We start from the raw sequence: 22,856 nt of genomic DNA, 5'->3' as shown, positions 1-22,856 counted from the left end.
AAAGCCCAGACAAAAACCAAATGAGCCGTCCGTCTCCGTCAATTATTCTTTTCTACAAACCCTGCCGGTCGTTTTCGTTGAACGTATGCTGACGGGTCGTTACGTTGCTGGTGTATGTGAATGTTTTCATGAGAATTGCATGGTAGAATCATTGACGTATCGTGACGTGACGGGACGTGAACGTGACGTGTATGTTGTATGTGAATCGCACTTAATACGAAGCTAATGCCGTCAACGCGGATTAGAGGTAAATCACTGATCTGTAATTGCGAAACTAAATATCGATTGCATAGCACACCCCTGCCCGATGCTGAGGCACCTTTTGTTTATTATTTGCTTAACATCCTTGTATATCACTTCTGAATGTCAAAATGTGTTCACGATTTCATTCATCATTTTACGAGTCCGTATGAAGCATGTAGTTTTTTAGGGTAAATGGTTGAATATAGTGCAACTTGGGATTTATTTGGGAAACTAATTTTGAAAATTATAAATTTGGCACCAAACACTACCAAAACATAGAGTTCTTGCGTATCGCTCCATAAAGGTTACATAACGCATTGAGTTTTCAAATATGGGAAGCGGCAAATCAAAGGTGAGCCGAATAATCAATCATAATACTGTATATTAAATTGAAATTCGTGCAGATTATTCAAAACATCCATAAATAAAGGGCTACTGAAGTCATCCGCAGTTGTTTCAGGAAACTTCAGCAAGCGGCGGAGGAAAAAGCAATCTCGATTTCACGACATTCAAAGCTCGGGTTGATCGGATCAACATAAGTGGACTCAACCGAACTCACGATGATTATGTTCAACGAGCCATCCAAAGCCTGTTCAGGGCCCAGAACTTTCAGGATGTTATCACTGAAACTACCAAGTTTGTTGTCCAACATTCTTACGGAAATATAGTTAAATGTAAAACTAACTTTTTAGCGTGAAAGACAATCTGATGCAATTAGGAATATACAAAAATTTGAAGGTCCATATAGATGTCAGCAAAGGAAAGTCTGCTACGAAGAATGGTTATGAAATTACGTTCCAGGGGGACGAACTTTCCCGACTGACAGGAAGCATTGGTACTGAGCTAGGTCAGAATGACGGAGCAGCAACTGCAGGTATCATGAGCATATACTATATCAAATTTATTGGGACACACGATATGTATACAATCTTCAGAGTTAACATCACCTAATATTTTCGGACGAGGAGAACGCCTTAGCTTAAACTACAGCTACAGTTACGTGAAAAGTAGTGTACTTAATTTACGCTTCACGAAGCCTTACTATCACACAGTCATTGGTGACTACAACCCTGAGTAAGTTGTTTCATCTACAATCAAGTAACATGTCTGTTCTTAACATATACAAAATGTTCTGCCAGAAGTTGTTCACTTATAGACCATATAAATCTATTTCAGGACATCGATATCGATTTTCAAGCATTCTTCGCCAGCACCTTGGTCGAAGTTTCGAACGGACGAAACTGGAATATTGCTAGATTTTTCGTTCACGTTGCCATTTGGGTTGAGTAACAGTTTGCAGTACGAGATCGGAATGAAGGAAATTTTTGCTCTTGATAAGCTGACGCCATTCTTTGTGCGAGAGAATTGTGGCCCCAAGCTAGCGGCAATTGTACGATATATTGGGGTATTCGAAGGCCGCGACAGTAACGTGTTCCCTACCAACGGTGTATTCATGAAAACAACGAATGAGATGATCGGAAGCTCACTCTCGCAGTTTGGCATAGTGAAGTCTGATGTTCATTGCGAAATGAATGTTCCTCTCTTTGCTGGAATTTCGTTACAAATGACCGGCCGGATTGGAGTCTTATTCAATGATAAATTGAAGGAAGCTATTCCCATTAACCAACTATTCTTCCCTGGAGGGCCGCAGTCTTTACGAGGTTTCGAAGTGGCTGGTGCGTGCTCGTCCAGGGAAGGCGTGGCAGCTGGCTGTCAGGTTCGTATTGAATATGTTCCAACGATCAGTTTAACATGAAAGCTGAATTTTGCAGTCCTATTGGGCTTCGGGTATTCATGTGTGGAGTCCATTACCATTCGGAAGTTACTTCGGTGGTTTCGGAAATCTTTTTAGGACGCATTTCTTTTATAATTTCGGAACGTGCAATATGTTCACTACAGGTGATTATGCCTAATTCATTGACAAATCGGATCATTTTTGCAATATTTTCTGTGATTTTCAGATAAGTTGCGGAGTACCGCTGGCGTTGGTCTTGCATTTAGATTAGGACAGAAGGCACGAATTGAATTTAACTACTGCCACCCTTTGTCTTTCGAAGCTGGAGATCGAGTGAAGAAAGGCTTTCAGTTTGGCATAGGTTATGAGTTTATTTAGAATTATCCAATTGATAAAAAACTTACTTGATTGTTAGGCATTTTACGTAGCTCCAGATTAGTTATTAACAAAAGAGCAAAGAAAAAAGCACAACTATGAAAAAAATGAGTGAATTTTATTGATAATTTTAATTACATAACTGAAATGAGACTTATTCTCATGAATGAGTGTTGGTTCATATGTATTGAGCCCATAAATGAGTTATCGCTGGTTTCGCATGTAAATTAATGCTTTATTGAGGAATCGAAAAAACACAAGACTCAATCTCTCACAGGTCACTGCACTTATTCGTCTTTCTAATAGCGTTTTAATTCCGTATTTTGAAACAATCTATTTTGTCAACTTCAAGAACAAAATTATTGTTTTCAAAATTACTTTACGTACGACATCCGTTCATTGTTGATATATGACCTTTGTAACAGCTTCAATATGACAGTGTTGAATACGGGGGTAAGAACACAAAACAACAACACCCAAGTGCTCTTGACCTTTCGCTTTGCTCGAATTCACTATCGTTAGATTGCAAGTGGAATGTAATCCAGGATCAACGGAAGTGATCACTTGCTAATCGAAATTTCCATCACCAATGGGTCGAATTCTTCTGAATCTATGAACATGGCATATGACCTAACAAGACACATTGACTGGAAAGAATATGCCGACACGATTGCACTAGCCATCAATTCCAGAGATGGTTTACCTCCATTGGAGGAATATAACTTTCTTTTCGTTTGATCCCAGGTTCCACCTTCCGTCGGAGGCCTCCCAATCCATGGTGGCCAGTGTTCTAACCTTTATGTAGATAAATCGAATGCATTCAAAGCTTTTCGAAAACTTGGAACGATTGATAATTTTCAAAGCTCTTGAGAATCAGTTGAAAAAAATGATCAATGGGAAAAAACGTGCTTAATGACGAAATTTTGTGGGAGGTTTGACACGAGAAACGTCTATGAAAAAAATATGGAAAGTGGCTCGAAACAAGAGACATCGCTCTTCAACGAATGAAAGCGAGGAATATTCACATCGATGAACGGAAAGTTTGTCCGGATTCTGCTTCCATGTGAGAAATTGTTCGAGATATACCACAAGATAGGTGCGATGTTGATTACGAGTTTTCGATGATAGAGTTCTCTCTTGCTCTCCTTTCTTGTAATATATCTGCTTCAGGGTTGGATCGGAATTAAGTTCAACTTGTGGAAAAACCTACCTGATCTGGCAAAACATTGCTTGTTGAATTTATCCAATCGATTTCTGGAACATAATATTTTTCCAGATGGAGACAAGTACGAGTTATAGCTGTTCAGGAACCCGGAAAAACCACGTCCGACTTCAATTCGTACCGCCCAATAGCAATGCTGTCTTGTATTCGGAAATTGTTGGAGAAAAAGGTCTTGTTTCGCCTTGATCGATGGGCTGAAACAAATGTCCTACTATCAGATACACAATATGGGTTCCGCATGGGCAAGGGGACGAATGATTATCTTACGTTGCTTTCTTCAGAAATTCAAATGGCTTACGCTCAAAAAAAGCAAATGGCTTCAGTATTCTTGGACATAAAGGGGGTCTTTGATTCTGTTTCAAAAGAAGTTTTGTCAGACAAATTACACTCTCGGGATCTGCCGCCTCTATTGAATACTATGTTATAAAACTTTCTTTGTTGGGTCTCCTACATGGGACTCCCCCAGAATTAATGTTTAAGGGGGTACCCCTGTCTGGAAGATCGAAAAATAATGTCTTTCTTAGCTACGCGTTTGGGGTTATTATTTCCTTTGGAATATTTTACCGTGTTTCGGCTCAATTCGTTTTTGAGAATAGTTTGTCAATGAAAGATATTGTTCGGCTTGAGCAAAGTTTTTAAAACGTGAAATAGTGATTTTGTTATAAGATATTTCGGATTTTTGCAGTCACATGAAAAGTGATCGTTTGTGAAGGTTTTGCGGTTGCAAGTTTTGCTCGTTTCCCGCGTCGTTTTTCAACTCTCTCGTGTATTGTGTGCGTGTATGAGAGACATAACTCTAGTGCATGATCTATCCAGCAGACATCGAGGGAGGAATCACAGCTAGCAGGACGATAACCTTACCATGTTGAGAAACGTCAACATCCCAGCTAAGTTATTTTAATAGCGAATTCGTTTTTGTTCAGTTTCAACCCCAGTGCCGCACTAACTGCTGTCAAAACGTTTTTTTATTCACTCAGTTTCGCACTCAGTGTCGCACTAGTTCGCCTCGAAAGCTGTTAGTTTCGCACTGAGATGTTTCACGGGTTGGCACTCGGGTTCACCAATACAACTATACTGAACTGTCAAGTTCCGAATATTGTTTTGGAAAATCTAAAAATAAAGACTATGAAAATGGAAAACCTGCTGCTTTTGCTTTTGTATTATTGGAATCGTAATCCAATTCGGATTCTGATTTTGAAGAGTAGAGTAGACGGCATTAAGCTACGTGTGCTTTCATTGGGAGGTGAAAATAATGATGGATATTCAGGTGGAATAAATTTCAAAATCAAAATTATGAATGAAAATTTACTTTAACGTATCGAATATTTATTTTATGTGATTAAATAAAAGTTTTTTTTCCGATATCGCAGAATATTGAACGAAAACTGTGTCTAATGATGGTTTTATATTATAATAGTAATTATTTGTGGAACAAACAGGAAATGCATCGACAAATGGTTAAGTGAGTGTCAGAACTACATGTGTTAGGTAATCAAACAATATTAAGTAAAAATTTTCATTCAAACTTTTATATGTTTACACTGCACTTGGCCCTTCTGATCTGATGGAGAACAATTTACCTCCCAAGCACTAATATCATAGCTGTGGAGCGCAAAAGCTGCAGAGAGTGTGAATTGCGAGACGCGAAAGAATTTTTCGTCTCCCGCGCTTCATGGCATGACGTCAGTTTGTTTTCGTGTATCCCTCTTCGTACTTTAGCTTTAGCAGAGATGCCAGATAGGAAAAAAGGTTTTTGTTTTGAAGATATTCAATCGTTCGTTACTTCATTACATTTTTCTTATATGGCCAAACAAAATAATACACATTATTATATGCTTGTAAATAAATTTAATATATTACATTGTTATTTAAACATTACTGTGGAAACACATACATTTATTTCCGCGTGCTGAATCAAAACAATTCAGAAAACCACCCGGCATAAATGTTGATGATTGATACTGGTCCTTTTGTTACCTTTGTGATCGCGAATAATTATTTCTCGTTGCACCTATTAGTGGATTTATTTTTATATCCTCGGATGCAAAAAAAAAATCTCGATGGTTTTTTTTTAAAAAAACGTTGTCTCGGCCAATATTCCTGGAGGCATTCTATTTGGCTACTGCTGGTTTTTCTGTTGTTTAAGTTTAGCATATCCTAAGCATCTTCTATGTTGGATTTCAGCATACAGTATTTGTTGTATATTATATTATTAGAATTCATATCAGTTTTAGTTTTTGTACAATTACGAATTAAATTCGTTTATTTTTTGCTTTCCGTCTATTAAAAAATGCACACTATTCAATGTCCCATGGTGATTTTGCGTTTCATATGCAATTGTGTGGACAACTGCAAAATTCAACTGAGCTGAAGAGCTGTTCCAAATGAGCAGCTCACTTGTATGAGCTGAACGGCTCTGAGCCGCTCACCATGACGAGCTGATTTGCCCATCTCTAATACAGAGAGTCTCTCAGTGTTGTGAGAGGGATTGAAAGTGTCAGTCTATATTGAGCTGCGGCTGTATGAGAATGTGACTGTATGAGCCGTATACAGTCGTGGGATTTCAGCTGCACGGAATTGTATTAGTGTGGGTGCATTGCTTTCCCTCGCTTGTTTCGGACTCGTGTGCTTCGGGGTAGCATAGAGGTTTTTTTTTGCGCCAGTTGTGCAGTAAAGTTTTCGTTAGAGCTCGGATCCACTGTTAGGCAAGGCGCAAATTGAGACGCATATAGCGCGAGTAACTTGGCGCGATATAGCGCCTGTTTTTGTGGCTAATGGAAACAGATAGAACGGCGCAAATTGGCCAGATGACGCGAGATTGTGCGCTCGCGAGACACGACTCGCGCGACGCTGTGGCTGAACCACAGTTTCTCGTGCTGGTCATGCCGGTTGTGGTAGTTGTGTTGGTGAACAATCATATAGCGCCGTGGGTTTGACACTGTATGGCTGTACTGGTCGGGTGATTGTGTTAGTAAATAAATATATCGCACAACTCTGTGTTAATCAGTCATTGTATGCGAGTGGCATGTTATTTACACCAAACTGCGACTCAATATGCGCTCCACCACGCTACGTTTGTGGCACGTATGAGTCGTGTTGGTAGTCTCGCGTTCGTTTACGAGCGCTATACGCTTCTCAATTTGCGCCTAGCCTTACCGTAGCCTTGAGTGCTATTATATTGGATATTGGATATATAATTGGAGTCAGGCTATTTCGTACACTCGATGCGTGTGAGGCGAGGGGACAGTGGCTGCCGCACCGATACAGTTCTGTATAGCTGTTTACTTTTCGCGATTGCATACGATTCGACTGCATTTTCGCACTCATGGTTACCTTCTCAGGTTTCCCAAAGATAACTCTTCGTCGTCGTTATAGAAATTTGATGAAGAGTATGCGTGATGAACAATTGAATATACCGTAGGTTCGATTGATTTTAGGGGAGTTTTTTCAGTTCCTTCTTGGGTTTCACAAAAATAACTCTGTCGTCGTGATTGAAGTTCGACAAAAATACGTGCGATTAATAATATAGTATATGGCCGGTCAAATTATTTTACAGGGTTTCCTTTTCAGGATACCAAAGGATAATCTCTGCAGTGTGGTTGGCCGATATTTCGCGTTCACAAAATCACATCACTTACCTCAGTGAATCCTGATTTTTATCTCTGCCCACTAACAACTATCCCTCCCATGGGAACCACGCTATAGAGGCGACCCTTCTGGTCTTCGGACGGCGAATATCATACTAACATTCCTTCCCTTCCCCTGGTGACTATAAGGACGTGGCCGGCGTCGTTATTGACCATTTAAAGCTCGAATCACCGAAAATTGCACAACGAGAATGATTTGCTAGTCCCAAGCGTCATTCTGTGTGTTCTTTGTGCAATTTGGTTGGTTCGGGTCAATCACGGAGAGCAACTACGAATTGTACAGTCTACCCAAGCTCAAGCTATCTGAGATGACATTGCCAGACTATTCCGCGGATCCCGGGGATAATCGAACAGATCGAAAAAATAGGCATTCAATAACTGAATATTTGCATGTCGTGTTTTATGTCGAATAAATTGATTAGTAGACGCCGTGCATAACGCATAAATGCACTCCCAACGTCGAATTTGATCGTTTCACCCCTTAGAACATGTAACATACTTCATTTACAGGAAATTGCCATCAGAGGTGTTGAATGTTAGATGTTAACAAGGTTACCAACAAAAATTTTCCAAAAAATCAGGGGGAATGAAAATAAAAATCAGGAATAAATCAGGATAACTCATATTGGGCTGTCCGAAAAGTTCGTCCCACTTTTTGAGGAAACAAAAGCATATTTTTATATACAGACTTACATTCATTCAACTTTATTCTACATTCTACATTCTCATTATTTTGTTAAACAATCTTCCATCTTTCACGCAGCCTAAAAATTCTATCCTCCCGAAACATATTTGTTTTCTCGTCGACAATGGTTCAAGGCATTTTTATGCTAGCCATAGAGTTGGGGTTTTGTTCACGGGTTTCACAGTTAAATTGTGTGTTCTTTCAGCCATTAAAAATCTTGTTACAATATTACAAAAGTTTGGAGAATTTTTCATGTGCTTTGTCCAATTTTTTTGTGAACCGATTTCCTTCGCAGGCTCAGGTTCAAATTGTTCAGATGGCTTGTGATGTTAGAAAAATTAGATCTGCTATACATTCCTCGTTATTGATATTTTGGCCCGGTTTTAAGTGAAAGATAGAATGTCGTCATATTGTGCCTTCACATATTCAAGAAATGCTTGCAACTCACAAATAGTACTTTCGATTTTTACTAAGGTAAAAAGTCAATATTAATACGAAATATGGAAAGCGTAATCAAAATTAATCTTACCACAGAAATCAGGAGCTCCATCAGTAACAGCATTGGAAATTTTCTTCAAAAATGGATCGAATTCTTGCTGAACTTCACGCGGCTCGTTGAAGATATCGTTGCCTATTGTCGTCCTTTTCTTAACACTTTGACGTCCGCACGGTTCGTAAAAAAATATACGCTTGGCGCCGGCAGCGCTAACTTGGATTACTTGGCTTGTCGCCGCCCGTTCTTGACATTATCGCGAAATTAGAAATTGTTGAGTTTTACTAATCTTATCGTTAGTTTTCATAAGTTCTCAACCCTGTTCCCCTACTTTCATGAATTTGTGAAGATATACACTCCACTATATGTCCATGCGGGTACTCATCGAAAAAATGTTCTACTTTTCGGTCTGTTTTAATTTTAGTAAAAACATTGAAAAATATTCGGCCGATAAATTCGAAAAACATCAATGCAAGAAACAGCATTTAAGTTTGGAAAAACATGAGTTTCGAAAGATATAATTGAAGTTCTTCTTAATATGTCCGTTTTTCCCCACCTCCACTAGTTATAAAGACATAAAACTTGATAGCTGTTACCGGCCACTGAGATACTATGCACACGTAACCACTGTGATGTTGCCGGCATTCAGGTGCTTGTTTTCGCGCGTAACCACTGTGGTGTCGCCGGACGCCAAAATGTTAAGAAAAGTCAAATGAATGTTTCCGTCACTTCAAATTCTTTGGATATGTCCCAAAAATATAGCTAATAGATTGCATCAGAAATATCATCACTGAATAAAATACAATGTCAGCAGATCTTACTTTCAAACTTTTTAATCAGATCTTCTGCTATACTCTTAAATCGTTTCGTGATAGGCTAATCGTTTGAGTCGCTGCCTCAAACACTCCTTTGTAAATTCACTATCCGTGGCATCGGATCGCCTTTGATCGAGCAGCATTTTTTTCCGCTACAATTTAGCTTATACGACACGTTCGCTGACTACTCAATTGTTCTTTAACACTCCTATACTCGCGCATAGGTCTATGAGTAGCCCCATACATACAAATCAAGTGTCAAATTTCGTGGAATGGGTGCGTTCGTAATTCATCGGATCGTTGAACGTTTACTCGCAACCGAGTAACTTACAACGTCTAAACCCGGCTTTATTCGCTAAATACAATGGTCATAGAAATACACACTTGTGAAAGAAATGCACTTGTGGAAGAATTGTAAACTGTAAACTACATACTAATTGGAGGCTTATGGTTATTTTTTACAGTTATAGTTTCGGGTATATTTTTTCATAATATATGGACTGAACAATATCGAATAGAAAACAAGTCGCAGGTAGTTCCTAGAAATTCTTTTATATCATCTTTTTGTACTCCATCAAAAACAGGCATTAATTCTTAGTTGTTCCATCCCAGCTATTACGAAGCACCTTGATAATGTTCGTATAAAAATGTTTTCTATCCCAGCTATTATGAAGCACCTTGTTAATGTTTTCATATAAAAATGTACAACCAATCGCAGCAACCATTGACTGCGATAGAAGAAAGAAAATTTTTCATTCCATGTGTAAGGTAATAAGAGAATAGACGTATTTAAAGAACCAGTCTAGTTTTATTTCAACGCATTTGGAAGACATTTTAATTGGCGACGAGGATATTTTTCTGGATTCTCAACAACTCCAGAATCGAACCAGAGGGAGGATGGCGACGAACGACGAACTACAAGCAGCAATTCTTCAGATGTCCAAACTTCTCCAACTGTTGGCTGTTCCACAAGCAACGAACCCAGAGCAAGTTCTGGAATCACTTCCAACCAACATCAGCGAGTTCAGTTTCGTTCCGGAGAACGGCACCACTTTCGACAAATGGTTTGCCCGTTACTCGGATTTGTTCGAAAGGGACGCACGAAGTCTGGATGATGCAGCAAAGGTTCGGCTCCTGCTCCGGAAGTTGGACACTTCATCACATAGTCGTTACGTGAATTATATCCTTCCGAAGCTACCGAAAGACGTCACGTTTGCCGACACTGCAAGACGCTATCAAAAGTCTTCGGTAGACAGTCTTCTGTATTCCACAAGCGCTACCAATGTCTGCAGCTGGTGAAAGCTGAGACGGACGACATTATCAGCTATGGTGGCAAGGTCAACAGGGCATGCGAAGAGTTCGATTTTCAAGACTTGAAAATCGATCAATTCAAGTGCTTGATTTTTGTCTGCGGTCTCAAGGCATCGCGCTATGCGGACGTTCGAGCAAGGCTTCTTTCCCGCATCGAAGGCGAGACGGCAGAAGCACCGGTAACTATCCAAACATTGATCGACGAATTTCAAGGGCTCGTCAATCTCAAGTCGGACACTACGATGATCGAACATCCACCAAGTTCGAAAAATTCGGTCCACAGCATTTCGGAGAAGAAACCCGGAAATCCGCAGCGTCTGCCGAAAACGGAAAACAAGTCCATCCCTCGTACTCCCTGCTGGCAGTGTGGTCAGATGCACTACGTTCGAGACTGTCCATTCTCGGATCATGTATGCAGGGTATGCAACCGCACCGGTCACAAAGAAGGCTACTGTGGCTGTATTCAGATGTCTTCGAGCGGTGAGAAGAAGCCGTTCCATAAGAAGAAGAAGGCTAGTTCCAGATCTCAAGCCAAAGGGATTTTCGTGAACCACATCGCAAACAATACCCGGAAACGCAAATTCGTGGGTATCATCATCAACGGCATCGCTATTTCGCTACAACTGGACTCCGCCAGCGATATCACGTTTATTTCCGAAACAACATGGCAACAACTGGGACAACCGAAGCTGACTCCATCACTGATCGAAGCATCCAACGCATCCGGAGGACCACTTGTCCTCATTGGCGAATTCAATTATGACGTCACCCTCAACGGCATGGTCAAGCGTGGCCAGTGTTTTGTAACGTCATCGCCGGATCTCAACGTACTGGGAATTGATTGGATCGACATGTTTAATCTGTGGTCGATTCCTTTTGATACACACCATAACCACGCACCGAGGCTTATTCCAGTTCAACCGCCTCGCTTCGGGAGTGAAATCAGCGCCTGGAGCATTTCAACGGTCGGTTGACACCATGATTGCTGACATTCCTGGTGTTCGATCGTTTCTTGACGATGTCATCATTTTCAGACCAACCTGGAAAGCACACAAGGCATCACTGAATAAGCTATTGCAACGCCTAGAGAAATATGGGTTACACGTCAAGCTGGAAAAATGTCGTTTTTTTTCAAACCGAAATCGGCTATTTGGGACATATCGTCGATCAGAACGGCATCCGTCCAGATCCTGAGAAGCTCCAAGCCATTGCATCTATACCAGCACCCACTAATGTTTCCGAGCTGCGATCGTACCTGGGAGCCATTAATTTCTATGGCAGATTCGTTCGCAACATCCACGAGCTTCGACATCCTTTGGATAAATTATTGAAGAAAGATGCAAAGTGGAAATGGGATCCCGATTGTCAGAAATCTTTTGAGCGGTTCAAGCAAGTCCTGCAATCTGATATGTTGTTGACACACTACGATCCAAAACTACCAATCATCGTAGCCGCAGACGCTTCCAGCACTGGTATCGGTGCAGTTATATTTCACGAATTTCCAAACGGTTATCTGAAAGCAATCCAGCATGCATCAAAATCGCTCACCCCAGCGGTGCAAGGTTACGGACAGCCAGAAAATGAAGCACTTGCGCTTATCTATGGCGTGAAAAAATTCCACAAGTATTTGTTGGGTCGTCGATTCACTCTTCTTACGGACCGTAAACCACTGGTATCAATTTTTGGTTCGAAGAAAGGTATTCCATTGCATACAGCAAATCGTCTTCAACGGTAGGCGCTGATACTTCTCAACTATGATTTCGATATCCGTTACGTATCAACCAACGAGTTCGGGTGCGCCGACATGCTGTCCAGACTGATCGATCGTTCCAAGCAACCAGAGGAGGATTACGTTGTGGCAACTATTTCTCTAGAAGAAGACATGGCGAGTATCATCCACGACACTATCAACCAAGTACCTGTTTCGTTCGCAGCCATTCAAAGAGCGATGAAGACAGATACAGTTCTACAGTCGGTGCTGACATTCGTCCATGATGGCTGGCCAAAAGATGGACTATCAATCACAGATCCAGAAGTTCGTCCCTACTTCAATAGACGGGAATCCCTTACTCATTTGGATGGCTGTATATTGTTTCATGACAGAGTTGTCGTGCCAAGTAAGTTTCGAAAGCAAATCCTGAAGCAGTTTCATCGCGGACATCCAGGCATGGTTCGCATGAAGTCCATTGCTCGCAGTTTCGTTTACTGGCCGGGAATCGACAATGACATCGAAGATCACGTCCGGCGCTGCACTCCATGCTGCACCGCTGGAAAAGCACCGGTCAAAACAGCTCCGGAATCGTGGCCCATTCCAGACAAACCGTGGTCACGCATCCATATTGACTACGCTGGACCTGTGGATGGCGTATTTTTCCTGGTTACAGTTGACCCGTACACCAAATGGCCTGAAGTGTACGCAACAAAAACCACAACGACCAGAACAACAACGAAACTACTTTCCCAATCTTTCGCAACGTTCGGAGTACCAGAAACCATCGTCTCGGATAATGGTACTCAATTCACCAGTTATGAGTTCCAGACATTCTGTGAGCAACTGGGCATCCGTCACGTCCGTACGGCACCGTACCATCCTCAGTCAAATGGATTAGCAGAACGGTTTGTGGACACTCTGAAGCGCACTCTTCGGAAAATTCGATCGGGGGGAGAGACATTGCAGGAAGCATTTCAAACGTTTTTGCACGTTTACCGATCGACACCAACAGCTGACCTCGGTGACAAATCTCCAGCGGAAATGATATTCGGACGACCGATTCGTACAGTATCATCATTATTACTTCCAACCAAGCATTCTAGTACAGCACCACAATCAAAAGCAGGAAGACAAAACGATCGTTTGAACAGGGAACACGGACCAGTTTCGAGACAGTTCGTACCTGGTGATTTCGTGAATGCTCAAGTCCATATAGGCAATTCTTGGCAATGGCAAGCTGCCACAATTATCGAGCGTATCGGGAGAGTGAACTACAACGTCTTTCTTTCGGATCGTCAGCGGCTCATACGTTCACACACCAATCAACTGAAGTGACGTGCGGTCGAGTCTGTTTCTGATTCCAATTCGAGCCAAGATTCAAGCGCATTATCGGTATTCTTCGACGGATTTGGCCTAGATGTCTCAACAGCGGTTCCAGCTTTAGCAACCAGGCCAGTACTTGAAGAAGTAGATCTGTCCCATCAAGAGGTCAGCACTGATGATTCCGAGTACTATTCGGAAGACAGCGATGAAGATCTACTACAGTCAAACCCAGTGCCAGACACGGTTGCGACTACGGTAAGGAAGCGACGACAGATCCGGTTGCCAGTTCGATTTGAGCCGTACTGAATGGCTTAAGGGGGGAGATGTTCCATCCCAGCTATTACGAAGCACCTTGATAGTGTTCGTATAAAAATGTTTTCTAACCCAGCTATTATGAAGCACCTTGTTAATGTGTCCATATAAAAATGTACAACCAATCGCAGCAACCATTGACTGCGATAGAAGAAAGAAAATTTTTCATTCCATTTTTTTTTTCCAAAATATATATTTTTATCAAGGCTCATATGGCGTTAGCCTGACGGGGCCGGAGTTCAATATTTTGACAGTTTTTCTTATTGTCTATGTTAGTAATATGTAACCGATTACTCGTATTACTAGTATTACAAGTGTTCTCGTAATTGGGATGTTGCTGTCTCCAATGCTCTGTACGTGTGCCCGACACGGGATACTTCCTATTGGGATGCAGCTGACCATTAATCAGCAACGCCCCCCTAGTATGTACCCCATATCTAGCGTGGTGCGTCTTCTCGACTCGAGGAATCCAGGATAGAATGATCACTAGCCGGCTCAATCATCAGCTCGTGTAGAGTTGTCATGAGCGGTACAACCTTTGGCTCTTGTTGAATCATCAGTGGACTGCACAACCTTTGGCCCGTGTATCTGCAAAGAGTGTGTGTAACGTAATAAGAGAATAGACGTATTTAAAGAACCAGTCTAGTTTTATTTCAACGCATTTGGAAGACATATTATTAGTTTACCAAGACAGAGACAAAGAATATTAGAAATATGAAAACTTGAAATTCCAGAACCTTTTATCATCTGGTAATTATCTAGAAGGTTGAAATCATCCAATTAGACCGGCATGTGAGCACTCGCTCGATTGGCCAGGAACTGTTCTAACATTTTACTACTTAAATTGGGACTTTCTCTATTAGGCAGCAGACTACTCAACTCTAGGTTCGAATAACTAATGATTTATTGTTCTGATTTCATATCAGCGAGACCCATAGAGAACGCTCGGGCATCGATGTGGAGGGTCGATGCCATTGCTGACACAGCGTGTCAATTGCGCGTGGATGTTTAATTTACCAGTCGGCGCAATTTGACACCATGATAAAATAATCAACCGTAGCAACAATGTTGCATCGGTTGGCGACTTACAGTGTCGCTCAAAAGTGTTCACCACACCTTCCCCCTTTCGGAAGAAGAATGTAGCATAGCAAATTATTCGTGATTTGAATTTTAGTTGAGGTTCTCTAGGAATTTCGCTGATGATAATACAAAGGTTTACATTTTTGTTCTTATACACCTAAAATATATTGACCATGATTATTTCGAAAAATTTAAAATTTATTATTTATATTTCGTAGAGAATATTTGTCCCTGAATGGATTTGAATAAATGAATGACCTTTCCTTCCCTCTTTCAAAAGTAAATTTTAAATTTTCTCATTTATAGTTTTATAATTCTATTTTTATGTACTTTCATTTGTTTTCCCTGTGCCAAATCTTCCACATCACAGTTGCATCCTTCTACTTTTACTATTTTAAAGGGACCTATATAGAATGGGTCCAATTTTTTGCGATTTTCGTTAGTAATATATATTAAATCTCCTACAGATACATTGATTGGATTCAGATTTACATTCAAATTTTCAGTTCTTAATCTTTTTTGTTCAATTAATTTGTTTCGAGCTTCTGAATGACTTTTTTGTAACTTAAATTTCATTTCATTGTAGTACTGATCAAGGTTATAGATTGGTTCTATTTTTGTATTAAAGAGGTCTTGAGGTAAATTTGGTTTTCGTGCAAAAACTAACTCAAATGGTGCATATTGTGTGTCCGTATGTGGGGTAGTATTATATACAAAAGCGTAAAAGTTAATCCAGTCATCCCAGTCGTTATGATGTTCATTGGAGAACGATCTCAGATACTCATTAAGGCATCTATGATTTCTCTCCAAAGCACCGATAGACTGAGGATGATATGCGGTTGAAAATGTTTGTTTGAAATTTAATATTTTACCGATCTGACAAAGTACTTCATTGCAATATTCAGTACCTCTGTCCGATCTTAGTTCTAAAAAGTTTCCGTATGTCAAAATAAAGTTTTCCACTAATGCACGAGCAATGGTATTAGCTTCCTTATTTTGAATTGGTATTAGAACTATAAATTTTGTGAGATCGCACTGCAATGTAATACAATAACGATTATTTTTTCCTGATTTAGGCAATGGCCCGACAGTATCTATCGAAATAACATCAAATGCTCTTACTGGAGTAGTTGTAACAATTGATGCTTCTTTCGTTTTTTTCGTTATTTTGTTCGTTTTACAAAACTCACAGGCCTTTATGAATTTTGCTATAGAACTCTTCATTCCATGCCAGGCATATAGATCACGTAGTTTTAGGTAAAGTCTATGTTGACCTATGTGACCACCGATAGAACTGTTATGAAAATCATGTAAGATTTTCTCGATTTCCTCTCTATTTTGTATATATCTTGGAGGTCTGTATAGAAAAAATTCAAAATTTTTCGTTTGTTTAGTGGCAATTTCTTTGAATTTTTCCACTGTTATTAATGAAAACATTGTATCATTTAATGGTATAGCTATCCTTTTTTCATTTATATTCATCATAATTCCATTTAGCTCTGAAAGAGCAGACTCTAGTGTCTGACTTCCATTTAGTAAGCATTCTTTATTTATCTCAATTGTAACAAATGTTTTCTTTAAGTTTGCGCTTTTTATTTTTATGTGTATGACGTCGTCTTTTATTTCGGTTAATATCTTTTTCATAACCCTAATTGGTTGTAAATTTTCGATTTCACGCACAAGAAGTTGATCAGGCTTCTCGACTTGTATAATCGGTTTGTTTTGTTTTGCTGTTTCATTTTTCCTACTCATGGACCTTGTGTTTACCACGAGCATTGTTTTGTTTTTCAGGTCGTCAGATGACACGATTCTTGAGAGTGCATCTGCGCCTACATTGTCTTTTCCTTTGATATGTACTATGTCAAAATCGTAATCCTCGAGATCAAGACGCATTTGTGTTAACTTTTTGGTAGGTTCCTTCATTCCAAAAAGAAAGACAAGGGGTCGATGATCCGTTTTGATTGTGAATTTTCTACCATACAAATATGGCTTGAAATGATTGATAGCCCAATGTATGGCAATCATTTCCTGCAATATTGTTGGCTTTTTAGAATCTGCTTTGTTCAATGCTTTACTTGCATAGGCTATTGGCAGATCATGTCCGTCTACTTCTTGAGATAAGACTGCTCCACAAGCTGTGTTGGAAGCGTCTGTGGTCAGAATAAATTTCTTTGAAAAGTCAGGGTAACTTAAAATTGGTGGAGATAATAGGTTTTCTCTGAGTTGTTCAAAAGATGTTTGGCGTTCATCATTCCAAATAAAAGTTGAATTTTTCTTTAACAATTCGTTTAATGGTTTTGCTATCTTCGCGAAGTTTGGAACAAACTTACGATAGTAATTACAAAAAGCAACGAATCTACGAACTTCGTCCGCATTCGTTGGTACTGGATAATTTTGTATAACATTAAATTTTGTGTCATCAGGAAGTATTCCCTGATCAGAAATTTTATGGCCTAAGTACGTTACTTCTGTTTTAAAGAATTGGCATTTTTCCGGATTGAGTTTCAAATTGTATTGTCTCAATCGTTCAAACACTTTAGTCAGATTTTTAATGTGATGATTTGTAGAACATCCAATAACTACAATATCATCGATATAAACAAATGCACATTCTGGCGTCAATCCTGCCATGGCGATAGTCATCATGCGCTGAAAACTGTTTGGGCTTATATTCAAGCCAAACGGTAAGCGCGTGAAGGCGTAGTGCCCGGACGACGTAGAAAACGCAGTGTATTTCTTAGATTCTGGGTCCAACGGGATTTGGTGGAATCCTGCCATCAGGTCCAAGGTGCTAAAATATTTAGCCCTTCCTAACTGATCCAAAATTGTGTCGATTCTTGGAAGTGGAAATCTGTCGGCTAAAATTTTCTTGTTTAGCTGTCTGAAATCCACGACCATCCTCCATTTTTTATCATCAGTGTTCGATTTTTTGGGCACCAATAAAATTGGTGAGTTATAAGCCGATACTGAATGTTCGATTATTTTGTTTTCCAGTAATTTATTCACTTGACCTTCAATTTCGGAATTTTGTGCGTGTATACTCCTATAATTTGGAATATATACGGGCACATTGTCCGACAATTCGATGTTTTGAGTGTAGAAGTTATTTGTGGTCAAATAATCTTCTCCCAACGCAAAAATGTCATTATATTCTTCTATCAATGTCTCAAAATGTTTACTAGCGTATGTTGGTATTTCAGTAAAGTCAATTTTTTGTTTTATTTCATCCGATCTCTGTTTAATTTCGGTATTTTTATTTATATTAGCTATAATGAAATCATTCAATGGTTTAACTATGGGTTTAAAATTAAGAATAAGAACTGGTTTATCCGTAGTATTAATAAATTTAACATATGTCGTTTTCGGAGATACTAAAGTGTTCCCACAAAAAATTCCGTTCTGAATTTCCTGTGCACACACTAAAGCATCGTCTTCAAGTTTTAAATTTGGGATACGGCGAATAACTTCGCATCTTTCCGGAAGCAGTATTCCTTCATTAAGATTATCTTCAATTGGAATATTAACTTCTATATTATTAAACGTAAAATTTAAAATCCAATATTCATAGTTAATGCTACACTTATATTGTGATAAAAAATCTCTTCCCAATATTCCTTCAGTGCATATTGGGAAATCGTTATTGACCAATTGAAATCTATGATTCAATTTTAATACATTCTGAAATTTCAATGTAGTAATCGTTGAAGCTACAGTTTCCAATTTTTCACCGGATATACCAGAAATTATACATTTATTAGTTCTATCTACTATTTGATTATTAACTACCTTACCTATTTTGAAAATTGAAATGTCAGCCCCTGAGTCAATCATGAAAGTACACGTTGAATTGGCCATTTCAACGTATGCCTTCACAAAATTTGATGCAGTTGCATTTATTGTGAAAAGCTTCGGAGTTGACCTAAAAAATTTTGCTGTGGTGGTTGTTGCTGCTGCTGAAATTGGAATGGAGGTTGTTGGCACTGGTTCCAATTTTGCACATTCTGCGCATTTTGTGGTACTGGTGCCATACCATTTCCAGTTTCTGCAGTTGCGTAAAATATGCGTGGTTGCATGAATCCACGTCCATATCCTCTTTGCGATCCCCTACCACGTTGATTTTGAAAATTTCTTTGATTGTCGTATTGCTGGAAATTTCCTCTGCCGCGACGATTGAAAAAACCGCCACGGTTACTGAAATTATTTTGAGCATAAAAATTTCTATTCCCACGGTTTTGATTTCTACCGCGTCCCCGTTGTAAATGGCCACGACGGGTATACATTATTTGCGAGTTTTGATTCGCAGATGATGCTCCCTCGTTTTCAATCACCTTTTCTATCGCATCAGTTAAAGACGAAAATTGTCCCGCTTTTAGCAAGAGCTTGGTTTCACTGGACCTAACTCCGGTGCAAAGTGCTTTTACTCCCTGTTTAACAGCCATTTTGCAGGCCGTTTCAGTGGGAATATTTTCCGATATGTATGCTTTTTCCAACAGGAACACTAAGTTTTCGACTTCGTTGGTAAATTTATTGATATCACCAATCTGCTTCGTTTCTTGTAGTTTTGCTACAAAAACATCAGGAGATTTTTTCATTCCACAACATGTCTTAAGCTTATTTATTATTTCTTCAGTGTTTTGTGGTCTGTCTCCGACAGCTGCTCGAGCTTTCCCGGTTAGTCGAGTTTTAATAAATCTGATTACCGTCTCTTTCGCTGCTGATTTTTGTGCAGCTGTTGCATCAGCGAATTCCGATTCCACGCTGTCTGCAAACAGCGCAACAGAATCAATAAATTGATTCAACCCTTCCGGGTTTCCCTCATAGGTTTGGACGATAGCTGTTCCCAGCTTAATGTCCACCTTCGGGGTAGCCATTTTATTTTTCTTAAACAATTGGTTAAATGCTATTATTATTTTTACTAACGTCGTAAATTTTAATAACTGTTTTGCGGAATCAAGTTTGGAATTAATCAATACTTGAATACCGCCGAATAAATCTCTGGCCTCTAACACAATTTCCCTCTGCTCGTGATGTTCATAATCATCGAGCAGATATAAAATTGTGTTATAGACCTGTCTGGCATATTCTCTTTTGGCGAGTAAAGTATTCCTCAGGTATTTTCTGTTAGGACTCTTTTTTAGATTTATGTATATAGTTTTCAATTCGTTTAACAAACTTCGTTCCTCACTTTTCAATTTCTTCAGCATTGGCGAGGTGGAAAAATTTGGCACTTATTTAAGAAAATGAAACAAATGAAGGTACTTACATTGAATTCTTCATTTAATTTATCTTTTTCACTGATATGTGTTAATTAATCTATAATTCATATATAAGTGTTCATTGCACCACCGTCGCTCCGTTTCGCCGATGTTCATGTAGTAAAATTCTAGCAGCGTATGGAATGCGGCTCTCTGCGATTCATTCAAAAGATTGTTGCGAAGATATTCCAAGCATTTGTCACTCCGTTTCGCCGATGTTCACACGGGGCCGTCCCGCCTGTCGCCTGCTTCGTGGTTCTCGTATCCGTTTCGATTAGTGGCTTCAAGTCGGATTCTTTACAGCCGTTGTGCACTGAGTGGATATTTTCGGAACCCAGTGCTGGTGATGAAGGACAGACATAGTGGTGTAATTTGGTGCACGGGCGCGTTCTCGCGGCTTCGTCGGCAGACTGTATGCTGCTGGAAGACTGCTTCCACTTCCATATACAATTCAGGAGCACTGGCGCCCCACAGTTCATTAGGCAGCTCTTTCCCCTGTTCGCCACTCAGGACATTGTTCACTTAACACTTCAACATTAAAGAGGGATCCAGTAATACCACTTGAAAGTCAAGAAAAGCTAACATGTAGCGCATTGTCGCTACAGTCCACTGTCCAACACTAAATTCACTGAATTTTCATGAGGAAATCACATCCTCCCGCCAGCGACACTTCGAGGCACGGTGCAAAACAGCAGAACCGTCTCGCCCGCAGAACACTCTCACTCTAAAGCCGGGTTCAGACGGTGCGAGTAAGCATACGAGTCGATCTAGTCAGTTACTGCAGTGCAGCTACTCACACCGTGTGAACACATCATGCCAGTTAGTGTCATGTGTGATTCGGCGTGCGAGCTACTTCAAAGTTTTTTGAATTTACTCGCACTCGCATCCCTCAAAACGTCAAAAAACAGAATTTAGCGTTCGAATCAGGGATGCCAAATGTAAACAAATGTCTCTATTTTTAAGATATTTGAAAATATGCGAAGATATTTATAGACTTGAAAAATATTGGAAAAACAAATAAAACCCTAATAGTTTCTAAACGGAATCGTTGTTATTTTGTTTGGCACACTGGCGGGGCACGTTTTCTTATTGAGACAGTTTTATTGGGAATCTAAATATAAAATCATCATCGGGCACAATTTTCATTCAAAATTCACTCACAACTTGCAAAAAAAAGTATTGTTCTAAGAAACAGAATACATATTCGATTTGAAAAAAAGTATATTTTCATTCATTATTTTAGTTTTTGAGACGTATTTATTCCTCCGGCGAATCTACTATCATTTTCATTTCACAAATTGGTACACGAAGCTGCTGTCAACGCGAAGTAAATCAAATTTTGAAAAATCTTTTAGACTGCCATTTGTAGCACCACATACTTTCGGAATTAATTAAGCTATGGATGCTTTCGAGGTTCTAAAAAATAGCGACAATAATCTGATATATATTCCATATTCCAGAAGAAAGGCACATCATTTCTAGTTTCACTCATGAGTGTATATTGGCGTTGTATTTGTGGAGCAATTAAATCCAACAGTTTTTTCACTTTTTCAGGTGTTATTTCCAACACTGCTCTGTACTCTCGGGGATCATCATCGTGGAGTTACTCCAGTATTGTATTTGTTACTCCTTTTCTTTGCATCCAATTCCTGGCCCGAATCCTTTTTTCTTTCTGCTTTTTTCGGATAGTACCCTCAGTTCAAAGAAATTCAGCACAAAGTATTTGTAAACACGGCCAGCGTGTGTCTCGCGATAAAATTTAAAATTGTGTAATGATAAATTCAACTGAAAACCTAAGCCGAAAACAGCCAATAAATAAGTTGATTTCGGATCAATCATCTGTCAAATTCGGACCTGATTGCTGTTTCTGACTATTTGATGGACATTTGAAAAATCGTCTGGCATCTCTGGTAAACCCGTACTTAGTATCTAGTTTCTTGTCAGCAGCTCACATTGTGTGAACGGACAAGGCGAGTCAACCATTTGTCAAGCGAGTTCACCGGGTCAGTAGCTGCTCGTTGTGAAGTCAGCTACTAGCAACGTATAAATGGGCCTTAATAGTGAGGCTGCCACAGTCGCCATCTAACATTTTACTACTTAAATTGGGACTTTCTCTATTAGGCAGCAGACTACTCAACTCTAGGTTCGAATAACTAATGATTTATTGTTCTGATTTCATATCAGCGAGACCCATAGAGAACGCTCGGGCATCGATGTGGAGGGTCGATGCCATTGCTGACACAGCGTGTCAATTGCGCGTGGATGTTTAATTTACCAGTCGGCGCCATTTGACACCATGATAAAATAATCAACCGTAGCAACAATGTTGCATCGGTTGGCGACTTACAGTGTCGCTCAAAAGTGTTCACCACACTGTGTATAGACCATAAAACCGTTTGGAACCATTTGCAGAAGATTGGTTTCCAAAAAAGCTGGATATATGGGTGCCACACGATTTGACGCAAAAAAATCTTTTAGACCGAATCAATGCCTGCGATGCACAGCTGAAACGGATCGAACTCGACCCATTTTTGAAGAAGATGGTGACTGGTGATGAAAAGCGGGTTACGTACGACAACCTAAAGCGAAAAAAGTCGTGGTCGAAGCGCGGTAAGCCGGCCCAAACCATCGCCAAGCCCGGATTGACGG

At 39.8% G+C, this 22,856-nt stretch overlaps 3 protein-coding genes across 5 annotated transcripts; all 3 read left to right on the top strand.

The window, feature by feature from the left end:
* The first annotated feature begins 348 nt into the window (after window positions 1-348).
* On the top strand, window positions 349-2,580 carry LOC129776041 (SAM50-like protein CG7639). Of its 3 annotated transcripts, none has more exons than XM_055781413.1 (7): window positions 349-595; window positions 704-879; window positions 936-1,117; window positions 1,179-1,317; window positions 1,420-1,960; window positions 2,016-2,142; window positions 2,205-2,580. In XM_055781413.1, the coding sequence occupies exons 1-7, from the start codon at window positions 575-577 to the stop codon at window positions 2,354-2,356; spliced, it is 1,338 nt and encodes a 445-aa protein (XP_055637388.1). In that variant the 5' UTR covers window positions 349-574; the 3' UTR covers window positions 2,357-2,580. The 3 variants fall into 3 exon arrangements, with proteins under 3 accessions (XP_055637388.1, XP_055637387.1, XP_055637389.1); XM_055781412.1 differs by having other exon boundaries at window positions 695-879; XM_055781414.1 differs by having other exon boundaries at window positions 648-879.
* A 7,532-nt stretch (window positions 2,581-10,112) lies between these two features.
* Window positions 10,113-11,500, top strand: LOC129773924 (uncharacterized protein K02A2.6-like). The gene is made up of 2 exons (XM_055777591.1): window positions 10,113-10,463; window positions 10,508-11,500. The coding sequence occupies exons 1-2, from the start codon at window positions 10,113-10,115 to the stop codon at window positions 11,498-11,500; spliced, it is 1,344 nt and encodes a 447-aa protein (XP_055633566.1).
* Window positions 11,501-11,619: 119 nt separating this feature from the next.
* Window positions 11,620-13,572, top strand: LOC129773923 (uncharacterized protein K02A2.6-like). Its single transcript, XM_055777590.1, has 2 exons — window positions 11,620-12,198; window positions 12,262-13,572. The coding sequence occupies exons 1-2, from the start codon at window positions 11,620-11,622 to the stop codon at window positions 13,570-13,572; spliced, it is 1,890 nt and encodes a 629-aa protein (XP_055633565.1).
* The last annotated feature ends 9,284 nt before the right edge of the window (window positions 13,573-22,856 follow it).

The sequence above is a fragment of the Toxorhynchites rutilus genome, chromosome 3 (genome assembly GCF_029784135.1).
Source record: "Toxorhynchites rutilus septentrionalis strain SRP chromosome 3, ASM2978413v1, whole genome shotgun sequence".
Classification (NCBI taxonomy): domain Eukaryota; kingdom Metazoa; phylum Arthropoda; class Insecta; order Diptera; family Culicidae; genus Toxorhynchites; species Toxorhynchites rutilus.
Note: the sequence above shows the minus strand (reverse complement) of the source record. Positions and strands in the feature narration are given on the sequence as shown.